General features: G+C 49.1%; 1 protein-coding gene across 1 annotated transcript in view; it reads right to left on the bottom strand.

Annotated features, from left to right (window-relative positions):
- Window positions 1-9,493: 9,493 nt before the first annotated feature.
- Window positions 9,494-15,430, bottom strand: part of STRA6 (signaling receptor and transporter of retinol STRA6) — a 41,108-nt gene continuing 35,171 nt past the window's right edge. The window contains exons 14-18 of the mRNA XM_065412237.1: window positions 14,265-14,382; window positions 12,908-13,009; window positions 11,153-11,316; window positions 10,262-10,399; window positions 9,494-9,672 (exon numbers count right to left, since the gene is read on the bottom strand). Of these exons, the coding sequence (XP_065268309.1) occupies window positions 9,494-9,672; window positions 10,262-10,399; window positions 11,153-11,316; window positions 12,908-13,009; window positions 14,265-14,382 (701 nt within the window). The remainder of the gene's footprint in view (window positions 9,673-10,261; window positions 10,400-11,152; window positions 11,317-12,907; window positions 13,010-14,264; window positions 14,383-15,430) is intronic.

Here is a 15,430-nt window from a genome sequence, read left to right as displayed (position 1 = left end):
TTAGGGCTCACGAAAGGAGCAAAATTTCCATCGCTGTAATGGGAGGGATGTGGATGCATGATACCTTGAGATTGTCACACCTAAGGTCTGGTGCTTAAGACATTCATGTCCTGCTGTTGGGCTTTGCTTTTGGTTTGTACAATAATTTGGATTCCTTTGGTCATCACTTGCTGCATGCCATGTCCCACCAAATTTTATTCTTCACCACACCTTTCTATAATTGCATCTCCCCCTTCCATTCACTCAGCACACCACATTATTGCTATATAGCCAGCCACTAGAGGGTGCCAATCAAACCCATACAACTCCGTCCCAGCCTATTTCAAAACAGACCCAAACACTCAGACTACATCAGAAATGTCTATTTTAGCAAATACTTTTTTTTTGGTCTTTCCATATATAACCTGTAAAAGCTGCAGAAATATTTGGGGATTGAGTGAATATTTCAGGGCACTCCTATCTGCATATTCTAGAAACAACTATTGTAGAAGGCCATTCCTAGAGAGGTTATCTATGGCCATCTAACATCTTGACAGATGTAAGGAAACACGACAAAGTCAGTCAGTCAATGGTGCTTGACAGTGGTGTGGGAGAAGAGCCCAATGAATAAGCAACAGATCTTCCCCCAGTGGCTACAGGTCCACTCACCAGATGGAGGTTGGAGCACACTCTGCTTCCTGGCTCACCTGCGGGCCTCAGCTTGGGCTCTCTGATGGCTCTCTGCAATGACTGCACCAGCCTTGACCCGGCTTCTCCAGACTGAGTGGCTGTGGGCAGGGTTCTCCCAGTTGCCAGTGGGAATGCTGAATTTCTTGAGGCATTGCTTGACCTTGTCACTGTATCAGAGCTTTGGCCTTCCTCTGCATTGTGGGCAGTTCTTGAGTTGGCCATAGAGCACAGCCTTCAACAGATGACCTTGAGGCATGCACTCCACATGTCCCAGCCAGTGAAGCCTGCAAGTGTTCCGCATAGTCAGCATAGACTGTAGGCCAGTGGTCTCAAGGATCTCAGTATTGGTGATCCGTTGGTCCCAACTCCAAGCACAACAAGTCATATTTGGTCAAATGAAATAAAAGCAGAACGCATTCTAAGCTGATCTTAACACTTTCAGTGCCCTGACAAACTTAGATGCTTCTCACCACAGGCTGGCTGGTTGCCCTTCAGCCCGGCTCTCCCCTTTGATCAGTGATTCAGTCACTTGGTGGTGGTGTCTGTAGATGGAGGTGGAAAAGAGAGAGCATGGCAAATGTCTCTCCCTTTTATCATGTTCTTTCTTCCCTCTTGGCTCTGCCCCCACCTCCTTCAGAGTCAGGTGAGCATTATCTCATCATAGTCCCAAACTGACCAAGATCCTTTGTTGCTGCCTAGGGCAGTGTCCTTTGTTCCTGTGAGGCTGGGCTGGGTTTGTCTCATACATGCCCTGATGAAGTGTGAACTGCCCCTCTGCTCCTGAAGAGTTTTGCCTGGGCTTTTTTTAAGCCATGAGGACACATTTTCAGCATCATAACTATATACATGAAATTACAACCTATAACATTACTATAACAACAATGCTTAGTACATCATGAGCCTTCCAAAGACACCCAACATGACAAACTTTGCATTGGATACCACACAATCATATTATAAGGATGAACATGGGGGTGCAGGGTGTTCCCCTGAGGTACAGAGTATTACACCCATGCCCTACATCAGAAGAGTGTTATTTAGGTTGCAAGGTCAAGTGCTCAAGAATTAGGAAATGCCAGATTGATGGTACAGCCGTAATTCCACACACACACACGCTCCACTATATTGCGTGAGGCAGGGGTCCTGTGGGTGGAGCAATAGTAGGATCATGTAATTGACTGTATCAAAATGCATATACATGTATGAGAGAGGTGGCTGTGCACATGTTGGCAACCTTTAGTACAGACATTACTAACAGCTCTGCCCATATGTTAAACAAATGTGAATTAAGTGTTGCAGAAAAGTGAGATGGATCACACTGGTGGAAGACTAGGATAGCAAGGAAAGTTGTGCTAGGTCCCACCTGCCCCAGGATGTGCCCTTGAATCTCAGTTCTGCTATCCCCTGCTATCCCAGTGCTAGGTCCCCACCCAGCTCCGCCAATGCACCTCAACCTGACTTGAATGCACTCTGCTATTCCAGTGTGGAGCCAATACAGAGTTCCCTATGCATGAGGCCATCTGCTACTGCACCTTAATCCTGGCCTCAAACATCCTGGAACCCCACACATCTCTGTGATGAACCTTGTTACAGATCTAATAAAATGTTTGGGAAAATAATCTAGTTCAGCCAGGAGAAGCCATTAGCTAAGGACCCCACAGAAAAGGAGCTGATGTTGATGCCATAGGCAAGTTTGGGGTGATCTAACTGCATGGGCTGGAGTTCAACTTTAAAAGCAATCACCAAGCAATGAGACAATCCAGGCACACTTGAGTCTGGCAACATTACAGGCAATTTTGCTGAAGTGTGTTTCTGTTTTCTCGACAAAGGTAAATTGCTCTTCATTTTCCAGGTTTTCTTGTTTAATCACAGCTCTTTCATTCTAGGTTATTAGCAATATTAAGAACACATCTCATTCATAACCATGGAATCCTGCCACACAAATATCAGCTCTTAGTATGCCAGACACTTTGCAGCATATAACATGATCACTCTAACCCACGATGGGGTTTCCAGGAAGTCCTGAACATTCGACAGCTGGTAAAGTGTGGCCCAATGGAAACATAAGATGGCCGAATTCAGGTCTGGAGTAAGCAAGCAGCATCAGTGGAACTGGCTTCAGAGTCACATCCAAATGTAAGTTGGCACATTGGGCCTCATGAAAATATCAAGGATGCCCATGAACATAGGAATCCAGAGAGGGGCATGGCATGGCACAGAATGGCTGCAGGATCAGATGATAGAACATCCAAGAAACCTCCATAAACAAGCTGAGTCATATTCTATCCTTGGGGTGAAATCCTGGCTCCAGCAAAGATTTCCAGTGGGGCCAGAATCTCCACCCTTGATCTTTGCCCAGCACTCGCTCTGATGTCCTGAGGAGCTCTGAGCAAGAATAGAGATCCAAGCAGGCAGTAGGTCATGAAATTAGCAGGTGCCCAGCACTTCTGAGAATTAATTTCTACTATTTAGAAAAAGTAATGCCTCTTGTGCCTGAGTCACCCCTGCATCACACCAATATTAATCTGGTGCCTCACCCCTGGAACCAAACCCTGCTGAATGTGGCACTAGTATTGAACGTGCTAGCTGTAAAAGTGCTATTCACAGAATTGTGTCTTTCAGTTCCATCAATATGGAAGTTATTACTAGGTTACTTGGATTGCAGCAGCATCCCAGAACCCCAGTCACAGGCCAAGGCCTCATTGTGCTAGGTGCTGGACTAACACAGAGCAAGATCAGCTCTGCCCCAAAAAGCTGACAGTCTTTAAAAATAACAAAAATAAAATAAAATAAATATCAGAAACTTCTGCACCAAACTTCTGGTTTCTTTGTTGCTTGGGGAGCACGTGGGCACTCAAGAACTACATCACCTTTCAAGTATTAAGGCCTCCGCGGAACATCAGCCACAGAGGCAGCATACCACAATACAATGCAGCACAGTGATCAGCTGTGATAGGGTTAGCGACAGGTTTCCACAGTTACCCACTGTGATGAACTGGACATCAAAATAGCACCCTGTAACCCCCATAATCATCATTTGTATATGGCTGTGATTGTGACATTCTGTACCTTGGGGGAGCACCCTGTAACCCCCATATTCCTCATTTATATATAATTGTGATCTTGTATATAAAGCAGGCTGTGTGAGGTATCAGGGGAAAGGTTATTATCTGCTGAAAGTCATTTCTCTATCCATATATGTATATCATTAATGCATATGAAGTTATGAGAATTGTGTTGTATGGTTGTCACTAAAACATGCTGTAAGTTGGGGTAATCAGCCAGATATTAGTTCCTCAGAGACAACAGCAAGGAAAGTAACCAATGCCTGGGTGGGTTGTTAACCCATCAACAGCCATTGTCCAGTAAGGGAGCTACAATTCAATGACTCTCCAGCATAAGGCCACACCAGGGGGATTGATCAATCTTGCCTGAGGACTCAGCAATGCCCACCAGACATGCCTGGACTTGTGTTCTCCAAGCACATGGGACTGAGGGTATAAAACAGAACATAGGGGCCTTTCTCCTGCCCCCACCTATGCTGCAAGCAACAAGGACACTGAGAAGACTTAAGACTCTAACAGAGGAGACTGGCCCAGGTTTCAAGGGTGAAATCTGTGTACTATGAACTGCAATATCCAGTGGGGTGAGAAAAACTGCTTAAACTAGATGTTGCCCAGTATAATAGGGTTGAGAGTTTAGACGGCATACTTTTATTTTAGTTTATTTTGGTAACTAACTCTGACTTTTTGCCTATCACTTATAATCACTTAAAATCTATCTTTTGTAGTCAATACATTTATTTTACCGTTTTTCTTTACCAGTGAGTTTGTACGACGTATGTGGCAAAACTGCTCAGGTTTGCAAAGGCTGGTGTATGTCCACTTTCTATTGATGAAGTGGTGAACTAATTAATACATTTGCACTGCTCGTCTTGAGCAGTGCAAGATGGTATATTCCTGAGGTACAGTGCTGGGAGCTGGGGGGAGTTGGCTGGTACCTTGCTCTGTGTGATTCATGAGTGGCTCTGGGAGCATTCATGCAATCTAGCTGGGTGTGGGGGCTCCACATGCCGTTGTGCTGAGTCAGTGGTCCCCAACCTTTTTGTGGCCAGTAACACATTTATGTTTTCAGAAGAGTGTGCCGGGCGCCAACAAATTTTCAAGGCTTATTTTGTATTTGTACATTAAATAATACGAAAAACATCATATTTAATATTACATAATATATGAATCCAGAGAGAAGAGAGAAGCCGGAGAGAAGCCGCGAGGACAGAGAACACCGGCGCCCGCAGCCCCGGAGTACTCTGTCCCCTGCAGGCTAGGGCCGCGGCTTCTCTCCCCTGCTGGGCACTAGGCGGAGGCACATAAATGCCACAGCGGGCGCCATGGCGCCCACAGGCAACGCGTTGGGGACCACTGTGCTGAGTGATCACAGTGCCTGGAGGGGTTTGCTGCTTGTCACTAGCAAGGCATTGTGAGAGGCAGCCCAGGCTGAAGAGAGTTAAGGGGGGCACAGCCCCAGGCTGCACCCTACAGATCCTGTCACAGTGATATTTCATACAAAGCATGCCAAATAAGATACCACATGAAAGGCGACAATCTGATGAAACTCATCATTCTGCCAAAATATGTATATCATTAGTATGGAGGAAGTTATGAGATTTTGTTATATGTTCATTATTGAAAGATTTTGTGAGTCCGGGAGATGCCCACAGCCAGCTCTCCAGTGGCAACAAAAGAGGTGACCCACACCCAGGCGGGCGTTAAGCGACCACCATGAGCCATTGACCAGCAGGGGAATTGTAAACAAGAAATGTACAGTTCTGTAAGAGACAGTTGTGCAAGCACCATCCAACTCCATGACTCAGCAAGACCCACCAGGACATGCCTGGGCCAGTATCTTCCCTGGGACATGAATTAATAATATAAAATAAGGGACAGTGGCACCAGGAGATCACCTCTTTCTTCCCCCACCAACGCAGAAGGCAACAAGAATGCTGGGAAGACAAAGACTTTGAACTGAGGAGATTCCTTCTCAGCCTGGGACCAAATTCAGCCTGTATATTACGAGCTGTAACCTAACTGCAACATCCAGTGGGGTGAGAAAAGCTGTTTGATTCAATTCTTGCTTAGTCTGAAAGTTTAAGATTCAGAATGCGCATTTACTTTTTATTTTCTTAGGTAGCTATCCCTGACCTTTATGCCTATCACTTATAATCACTTAAAATATATCTTTCTGTAGTTAATAAACTTATTTTAATGTTTTATTCTTACCAGTGAGTTTGTCTAAAGTGCTTGGGGAATCTTCTCAGATTACAAAGGCTGGTGCAGGTCTGCTATCCTTTGACGAAGTGGCAAACTAATTAATAAGCTTGCATTGTTCAAGAGGAGGTCTTGAGCAGTGTAAGACAGTACATTTCTGGGGTGCAAGGCTGGGGGCTCAGACGGATTTGCTGGTGTTTCCCGTTGTATAGTTCATGAGTGGCTTGGAGAGCATTCATGCAACATAGCTGGGTGTGTCTCTTCATGCTGGTGGCTGAGTGATAACAGCTCCTGGAGGGGGTTGCTGCTTGTCACTAGCAAAGCATTTCAAGAGACAACCCAGGCTGGAAAACTAAGAGGGCACAGCAGTATCCCAGCTCCAGGTTGTACCCTGGGGATCCCATCACACCCATTAACAACTATCCACTAACCAGGCAAAGCAAATAATTCCCATGCAGACTACACTGCAGTGTAGAAGATAGCACAGTCACTGCATGAAAAGTTATATAATGTACTCTCCATTTCTCAGGCACTTTCCACCCAAGGAACTCAAAGCCTTTTACAAAAGGAGGGTGAATATCTGTTTGTATCTTACAGATGGGGAAACTGAGGCACAGCAAAGTGACTCATCCAAGATAACACAGCAAGTCAGTGGCAGAACTAGGAATAGAATTCTGGTATCCTGACTCTAACCACTATCTTGCTGCCTCTTGTGGTACTTTCCATGTACCATATTCAGCGCACACACCTCTACCCCCAGCTTCTGAGTTGCAGTGAGGTGAACAGTTCAGGGAGAGAACCCAAATCCATCTGAAGGAGCCACACTAGAGGCTGCCTGCTAGCACCAATGGCTCAGATGGGCAAACTTCAAACACCCCCTTATGTCTCCACCTCATGGCAACGTACACTGGCTGGATGGGTGGAAGGGCCAACAGCATGAGCAGCACCAGAACACACCTGCCTATTGTGGAAAGGGATTTTGGAGCCTGCAGGCCCCCCCAAAGCTAGATCCATTGGTAATTAAAAGGTTTGGTGGGATTCAGGGTCCTGTCTACACTGCAGCATGGACCAGTCACGCAGGGATGCCTTAAAATGCTGTTCTACTTTGTAGGCCTCCAACGACCTTTGCTGGGTCCCCAAACTAAAGAGATAGCTGGCTTTTTAACAGGCAGCTCTAATGAAATCTGATGGCTAGAAGCCGGACAAATTTAGACTAAAAATAAAAGGGGCAAAGTCTTAAAGGGGTAATTCTCCACTGGAACCAGGGCCGGCTCCAGGCACCAGCTTAACAAGCAGGTGCTTGGGGCGGCCAAGGGAGAGGGGCGGCACCTGCGGCAATTCGGGGGCAGCAGGTCCCTCACTCCCTCTAGGAGCGAAGGACCTGCCCCTGAAACCGATCGCGGCTTTTTTTTTTTTTTTTTTTTTTTTTGCTTGGGGCGGCAGAAATGCTGGAGCCGGCCCTGACTGGAACAACTTACCCAGGGTCACAGTGGGGTCTCTTTCCCTTGCAGTCTTTCAGCCAGGACTGGATATCTTTCTAAGGGAGACATGCTCTAGCTCAAATAGCAGTTATGGGCTGGATGCAGGAATCACTATTCGCAGGCCACTGTTATACAAGAGGTCAAACATCATGGTCTGTTCCGAGAAGCTCTGGCACTCTAAGTAGAGCTGGTTAGAATGATATCCCCCCCCCCCCCCCCATGGAAAATTTGGGGTTTTCAGTAAAAAAAATTCTTCTGAAATGTCGCTGTCATGCTCCATGGGAGTCATACTCAGGTGACCGTGGCTGCAGGGCATCATGGGAGATGAAGTCTCTATGGGGAGCCCAGTCTACAGAGAAGAATGAGGAACCCGAAGTACAGCTCCCTTGAGGCAGCATTTCAGAAGCAAAATCATTTCAGTTTTCAGGGTTGTTTTCTTTAAAGAAAAAAGTTTCCCACAGCAAGCAGCTGCTTCTCTCTCTCTCTCCCTCTCTCTCTCTGTCACGCACGCACACAATTGAAAACCTACTGAAAAACACTGGAAGGAACGTTTGCAGCCAGCCTTACTGTGAAGCCTTGTGCTGTCCATGGCTTAAGGGACAACGGTTAGGTCCCGTCTACACTAAATCATGGAAACCTGCTTGTGTCTTGCTTTGCTTTCGTCGTGACTTGGGATTGCTCTTGTGGGGTGCAGTTGAGTGTAACAATGCCCTCAGCCACACACCAAATGGCCACACTAACCATGGCAAGAGATGGTCATACACAAGGGTCCTGATACATCAGTCTTCCCACTCCTCTCTGCCCTTCCCCCCTCAATTACCTCCATCACCCTTGTCCTCACCCTTGCTTTCATGGGAGACCAAAAACAGAACAGGCATTCTCCAAGCAGTAGGAAAGAGGCATATTATTTATTATTCCCACCTCACCATGCCAAGGGGGTTTAAACTCACTGTACTCTACAAATACTAGCTCAGCTCACTCCCAATCTGACCTGCCCACCTCTCATAGAATAAGACCAGAGTTCAAGGAATCATTTGTTTAAAAAAAAAAAAAATAGGGCAGGGAGTGCAGGAAGACAGATGCTTCCAGTTTGCCAGAAAAGTGGAGGCAAGGACATGAGCAGAGTATGAGAAGCCAGAGGGACACGCAGCATAGAGGATCCACACAAAACAGAGAGATCACTCTGCCATCTTGCTGTGAAAGCATCAAGGGCACATTTCCAATTTTACAAAGCTACAGAACCTGCAGTCTATTTATCAGACGCAGCCTGTCAGCAACTAGGACTAAAAACCATAGAAAAGATGTGAAAAATATATTTAAAAAGTGATTCTTTTTCTTTAAAGGCATGAAGCCATATTCCTTCATAAATGCTTCATCAGAATCTCCTTAGCGCTGGGCTCTTCTGTGGAATGGCTGCCTCTGCATGAAAAAGGCACAAAGGCAATCTGAAAAAACCTGCCACTACCTGGTGTGTCTAAGGGGATCCAGGTGAGACTCTAGTGCAGGCTCTTGAGGGGCTGGTGGGGAGGAAGATGGTGGTGCCTTCTGAAATGCAGGCTAGGGGCAGATCCAGCTCTTTCCTCTCAGTTTGGCTAACACCCCCCAATTCTGTAGCTCCCCTTCTCTCTCCCATTCAAGCCCCCACCTCCTCTCAGCAGGGACTCAAAGGTGCTAAACTGCATGGTGGAAGGGCAATTGGGATAAAAATTCAGAGACCATCAAACTCATTTCACTTGTGAGCCCAGCAGGTATTGAATCGGAAAGGTTCCTAAGGGGGACCTTTGAGCTGCTTCAGGTTTCCCAGGTGTAGCATGAGGATCAAAGACTTGGCTTCGGGGGGCTTTAAAGCTCAGTCTCTGGGCAAAACTACCAGGCAGACCATCCCCCTTAGCTCCATGCTGCCCTAAGGAAACAGCCCTGGTCTCAAAGGCAGGCAGGCAATGGGGTGCAGCCTTGCTCTAGGGCTCCGCAGAGCCAAGGTTGCTGCTGTGGGGTGGTGGGACACATGAGAAGGAGAGAGGAGGCAGTGAGCAAAGCTGGAACACTTCCCAGAGAAAGGGGAGGGCTCCTCTATGGAGGTCAGGGCTTGGCAGGGCAAGACTGGGTCCCGTTGGCTGTGGGGTCGGAGAGCACAGTCTTTCGGCAGGCCAAGAGCGATGGATTGTTGAGGAGGGTGTAGGCCAGCCCCCACCGGGCTCTCGTCTGCTTGGACTTGGATGCCTTCAGCAGTCCCTTCACAGGCTGCATCAGCTGGATCCCTGAAAAGGAGGAAACCTCAGCGTCATTCCCTCCTCCTGTCTGCCTACAGGGAGTGCCCACCATGTCTCCGAGCGAAGGGGAATTATTCTCCCTGCCCTGTGCGTGCCCCTGCAGAAAGATGGGAGGAGGAGAGGAACCCACAGCCTGGCAGTGCAGAGCCAGGAAGGAACCTGCACTGACACCCCCATATCACCAGGCTGCCAGTCAGCCACGTCGCACTGGGGAGAGGAAGAGGACATGCTTTCTCCTCAGTGCAGCATTATGCAGGGGGAGCCCATGGGACATTTCTACTGACACAGCCCTTGATAGATTGAATTTTACACCCTCCTTTGTTCATAGCACCTCCTGCTCCTTTGGTGGAAGGGTGAAACCACTCCCCAGCCCTCCCTTAGAAGGGCAACCAACACGTGTACCCAGCCTGAGAATGAGACCAGACATTTTCAACATGAGCTCCTTGCACCATCAGCGCCCAGCATGGGAGTCTGTCCACAGACACTCCCCCTGCCACCAGGAAATGCTGCTTCTCTTGGCTAGCAGTTCTTTAGCACTCACTCAAAGCTGGGAAGCGGGGAGGAAGCAAGATCTCACCTTCTTCCACATCAGTGGGTTTGAGTCCTGTCTGCCCCTCTGGGCCAGATAATTGGAGAAGCAAGAAGCAAAAGGCTTTCATCACAGGGTGTGATTGGCTGACCTCAATTTTCAAGTAATGACAGTAAGTGCGGTAACCTGGAGGGGAATAGGCCATGTATCAGAGCATGTAGCAGAGTCCAGAGCATGTGCACACTCATGCAGATGCACGCACACACACACACACACACACACACAGAGGAGAGCAGAATTCAGGGTTTTCTCCTCCTCCACAGAGGAACAGACTGCAGGAGGTGGGGAAATCTCAATTTGAGCTACTGTTCTGTAAATCCAGAGCAGTTCTGGAGTCACTCCGGATTCACACTAGTGCAATCAGAGATTAGAACCTGCGCTGTGGGCTTCACGCCCTAGGCCCCAGCAGCTTTGGTGTCAAGAAAAGTCAAGTTTCACCAGAAACAGCTGGGGGGACAGGGAAACCTACAACATTTAAAGGAAGCAGGTTTTCAATAGCAGATAATCGTGCAGTGCTGTTTTGGAAGCCAGATTCACCCCCACAGAACCCCAGGCAGGTAACGCCAAGCTGCCCAGGCCCTGTTTCTCATTTAAACATGGCAGGATGGCTAGCTAGGTTACTCCGTTCCCGGGTTCCATGCCCAGGGACAGTCCAGGAGTTAGCTCCCTACATCAGATGTGATGCACAGGATCCTTAGGTTAGCCTCAGACAGACATTCCTCGTCGATGACCCAGATCCTGTCAGAGCCATATTCTCCAGGAGCACCCCATTGGATTTACAACATTGGGCCCAGGGGAGGAATGCCCACCGTGGGTAAATGCCAGGACATGGAGGAGCAGTGTATGTTGGCTCCAGGAGGGGGCTATCGTGTCCTTTACCTGGATCGAAGGCCTCGACGCCCCGATTCAGCAGACTGATGTCCAGCTGGCAGAAATGGACAGCGTTGTAAAGTGCAGAAATGACCATTCTCCAGACCCCAGCCAGGACCCCCACCAGGACGTTGATGGGGAAGAGCAGGTAGGTCATGATGCAGAGAGCTCGCCTGGAGCAATGAGGCAGAGATGAAACAATAGGGCCAGGAGGCCAAGGAGCCCACTCCACCCTGACAAAGAGCCACTCACTGCAGTAGTGATGCCCAGTGTTAGTCCGGCATACAGCCTGCTATCCCTCCCCAAGGTTTCCACACTGCCAGACTGCTTGGGGAAGCTGAAGGAGGCTGGCAGTGGAGCTTCTGCAGCCCCTTTGGTCCTCCAGGCATCTCAGAGGACTTTACAGACTTTCTATCAGTGACCACAAAGACAAACACAGCAGCTTTTAGGAGGCTAGCCAGAGCTCACAGGCATGCTGGGAAGTTAGACCTGGTTTTGGGGAGAGAAGGGTTGTTGGCCACTGTGCTCGGGTAATGTCTTGGGCTCACTACATGAGTTCTCTGACCTGTGTTCTGCAGGGGACCAGACCAGACAATCAATGGTCCCTGCTCGCCCTAATATCTCAGGAATAGATGAAATCCCCATGTAGCAGGGTGAACGCCCGCTCCAGCCCTGAAGGGGTTGGAAAAGCCCTGCAGAGGGCTGGGGCTGTAAAAAGGAGCCAAACCCCAGCTGATTGGGGAAGTGGCTGCAGCTGCAGCCACTTCCCCAAAACTGAGCCACTCAGCCTTATAAGAAGGCCAGGGTAGCCAGAAGCTGAGGAGTCTCCCTCTGACAGGAGAGAGAGACAGGCCTGACTGCAGGGAACTCACTGGGGACATAGAGTGAGGCAGGGCTGGGAAGCCCCAGGCCAGCAACTCCCCAGGCTGCAGGGCCTGGTCCTAGGCCCACATAGGTATTGGGGTTGCAGAGGGGCAACCTGAGGGTGGGTAAAGGCAGCCAGTCCAAACCCCTTGTTGCCTGTGATGATTGGCTGATAGACTGCAGTCTGCCCCAGGGCGTGGGGGCTAGATGGTGACTGGCAGTAGCCACGACTGAGGTGACATTGGGATAGGGGGTGGGGGTTCCCCTGGGTGGGGAGACCCAGAGAGAGTGGGGTACTGCCAGGGGGGCAGCACCCAAGCCAAGGGCACCGGGGTCTGGGAGGGACACGGGGGCCAGAGACAGGTGGGACACCTGGCCTGCAGAAGGTGCTCTGGATGCTGGGTGAGCTAATTCCCGAGATGACCAGCAGGAGGCGCCGCAGGGGTGAGTCCATGCCTGATTACACCCCATTTGTTCTTTACTGGAAAGGCAAGACTTTGGAGTGGTGATCACACAGTCCTAGGCATCCTGAGACTTGGTTTGAGGTTCATCCACTGGCTCCACCTCAGCAGTTACCATCCCCTCTGACAGAGTGTTGGGAAGCTTCACCAGTGCTGGAGATGTGGGGGTCCTTGGATGGACGGCACTGCCTCATGGCCCTCATGGGCTCACTGTGAGACCAGGAGAGCTCTCAAGCCTTGTGGTGAACACAAGGTGAGGCAGGCTTGGGGGAACTGGAAGCTCAGATTCAGCTCTGGTATTTCATACAGTTCAGCCCCATGTCACCCGGCATACAGGTTTGTTCAAAGCCACGTGCACCAAACCCAGACTAGGTGTCCTACAGCCCCTGAGACCAGAGACAAAGCAGTGTGCATGTTTAGCTTCTCAGCACCCCTTCACCTGTTGGTCAGCTCCTTCTGCAGGTGGTGTTTCTCTAGGAAGTGGAAATGAGCAAGCAAGTTCTGCACGACCACAGAAAGCACCAGCGTCAGCCAGAAGGGCCTGGGCAAGGGAGAAGACAAGGAAGAGGCAGATTCCAGTCAGTGGGTTTGCCTGTCAGTTGTTCCTAGAGCAGATGATCTGAATGTTTGGGCCAGGTTATGGTATGGCCTAGAGGAGCCAAATGGGGGGCAGGAGAGGCAGAAGGAGCCCAGCACATGTGCTCAGGGGCTAGACAATTTGCAGCCCCTACGATTATGAGAGCACAGAAATTGCCACTTGCCAGAGTCCTCTGGGGAACAAGGGTGAATGAATTACAGCTCCCTCACAGTGGGATTAGCCTGCCCTAGGGAGGGCAACCATGCTGCTACCCCTTAGGAGCTCCTGGGAACAGGGCAGCCTTGATGCTCAGAGCTTCACAGCACAGTCTGGCCTGTGCTGACTTGTCTGCCCAGTATTATTCCATAGCACCTGCCACTGGAGGGTGAATCAATGCTTAGCGCTAAGGGAAACCCAAACCATATTTTGATGGTTTGCCATGATGGTCCTGATTTGGCAGAGAATGTGGGTGGGGAGGAGAAGGAAGAGAACTCAGACCACCAGGCCATTAAAAGCATCCATAAATATCAGGGTCAATGCAGCCAGTGTTAGGCCCAAACCAAGCCCCAGGACCAGAGCAGCCCTGAAAAACAGACTTTGGGAAGCTTCAGATCTGGAGCCCTGCTTGCCAGGCCAGGCCAGTCTCTCAACAGCCTCTATGTGAGGTCCCCAAAACACACAGTTGGTCATGGCTGCATGAGAATTGTAGCCCACTCCTTCAGCAGGCAGCAAGGGCCCGATTTTCAGAAACACTGGGCACTGGACAAGTCAGTCTAATGGGTGTGCAATGCCTCCTGCACAAGGAGGGAGCTACACAGGGTAATAATCAGGATGGTGGAATAATCTTTCCTTTAGCCTGGGGTCCATGTCTGCAGCTGGAAGATGCAGCTCTAGGGTTGCCACCTGTCCCAAATCCATGGGACAACCCCAACTGTGCCAGAGCTGGTCCTGTTGTACAGAAGGGCAATTGAAGAGCCCCAAATATACCTGCCCCCCCCATGGCATTGCATCAGGATGCAGAATCGCAATGATGTTTGGATGGAACATCCTGACATGATGCAGCTGGGCTGTGAAGTTTGTTTCTTCAAGGGCAGCTGGTTACTTTGTCTTTATCACTTGCCCACCAGAGGTCATTTTGTGACTTGACTGAGTATCCCATTCCCCATCTCCTTAGCCCAGAGCTCCCCAGTGCTGCCTGCTGGGTCTGAAGAGCACTTACCACATGTTCTCCAGGATTTTAAACAGATGCATATTTGTGCCTGACTGGAGTGGAATGACCACTAGGAAGGTGAAGCCCACGGTGCAGACAAAGAAAATCACTTGCTGGGTGAGGAGACCTTTGAGAGACAGAGCATCAGCCACAGTGGAAGGGGTAAAAAATTGCCAGGAGAATGGTGGAGGAGTCACTATCAGTCTCTAGTAAGTGGGCACACCACCACTGATGGTGTTAAGACAGACATTTCCTCTAACCCTATTTACTCTCTCATTAACATTCCTCAAAGCTGCACCATTATTCCAAGGCCCACCTCCTTTTCCTTATGTGGTTGCACCTCTGCTCTGGGAGATGCCTGGAGTTCGCCTGGCTTTACACACTACACATCTAGACGGGGGTTATTTCCAAGTAGCCTAAATGAGTTAGGCACTCTGTTGCTATTAAATCTAAATAATTGAAAATCTAAATAATTGAAAATCAATGGGAATTGGCCCCTAAATCACCTACATGCTTTTGTAAGTCTCACACCTCATGCACCTAACTCCTTTACGCTGCTTTAAAAAAAAACAAACCTCAACCTAATTGCATTGGCAACCTGTTACTTCCCCTCCCACCTATGTGTTAACTTACTAGGTCTACTCTGTCATGTTCTCACACACACACAATTCATTAATGGATTTAATTGGGGGATCAGCATTTTCTTACCATGTGGCTCATTAGTCACACTGAGAAGAGCCAGCTCTGGAGTCTGGAACTGTGATTTCTAATAACAATCACACCAAGACCAGTAGGGTCCACAGGACCAATGATTCATTTAACCTGATCTAAGAGGTGAGCAGCTGGAGACCGTACACCACACTGCTAATTCATTCAGCTCACCAATGTAAGGATTTTAAAACTAGGAGTTCAGAAAAGCGTCACATTCCCAGCATCAGGATGTGTGACTCGTATGTTCTTTCAGGATCCCTAAGGCAATCTGCCCCCCCGGATCATGAGGGCTACAGGCCTGCCACTTCACTACTAGGGAAAGTGCAGCTTGACAGCCCTGCAGACTGAAGCCCACCACTTATCTACCAGGCAGAGACTGGGCAAGCTTCCCCTTCCACATCTGCAACCCAGCCCATCCTGGGGGGAGGGATAGCTTAGTGGTTTGAGTATTGGCCTGCTATAAA

Source organism: Emys orbicularis, chromosome 10 (genome assembly GCF_028017835.1).
Source record: "Emys orbicularis isolate rEmyOrb1 chromosome 10, rEmyOrb1.hap1, whole genome shotgun sequence".
NCBI classification, from domain to species: Eukaryota; Metazoa; Chordata; order Testudines; family Emydidae; genus Emys; species Emys orbicularis.
Note: the sequence above shows the minus strand (reverse complement) of the source record. Positions and strands in the feature narration are given on the sequence as shown.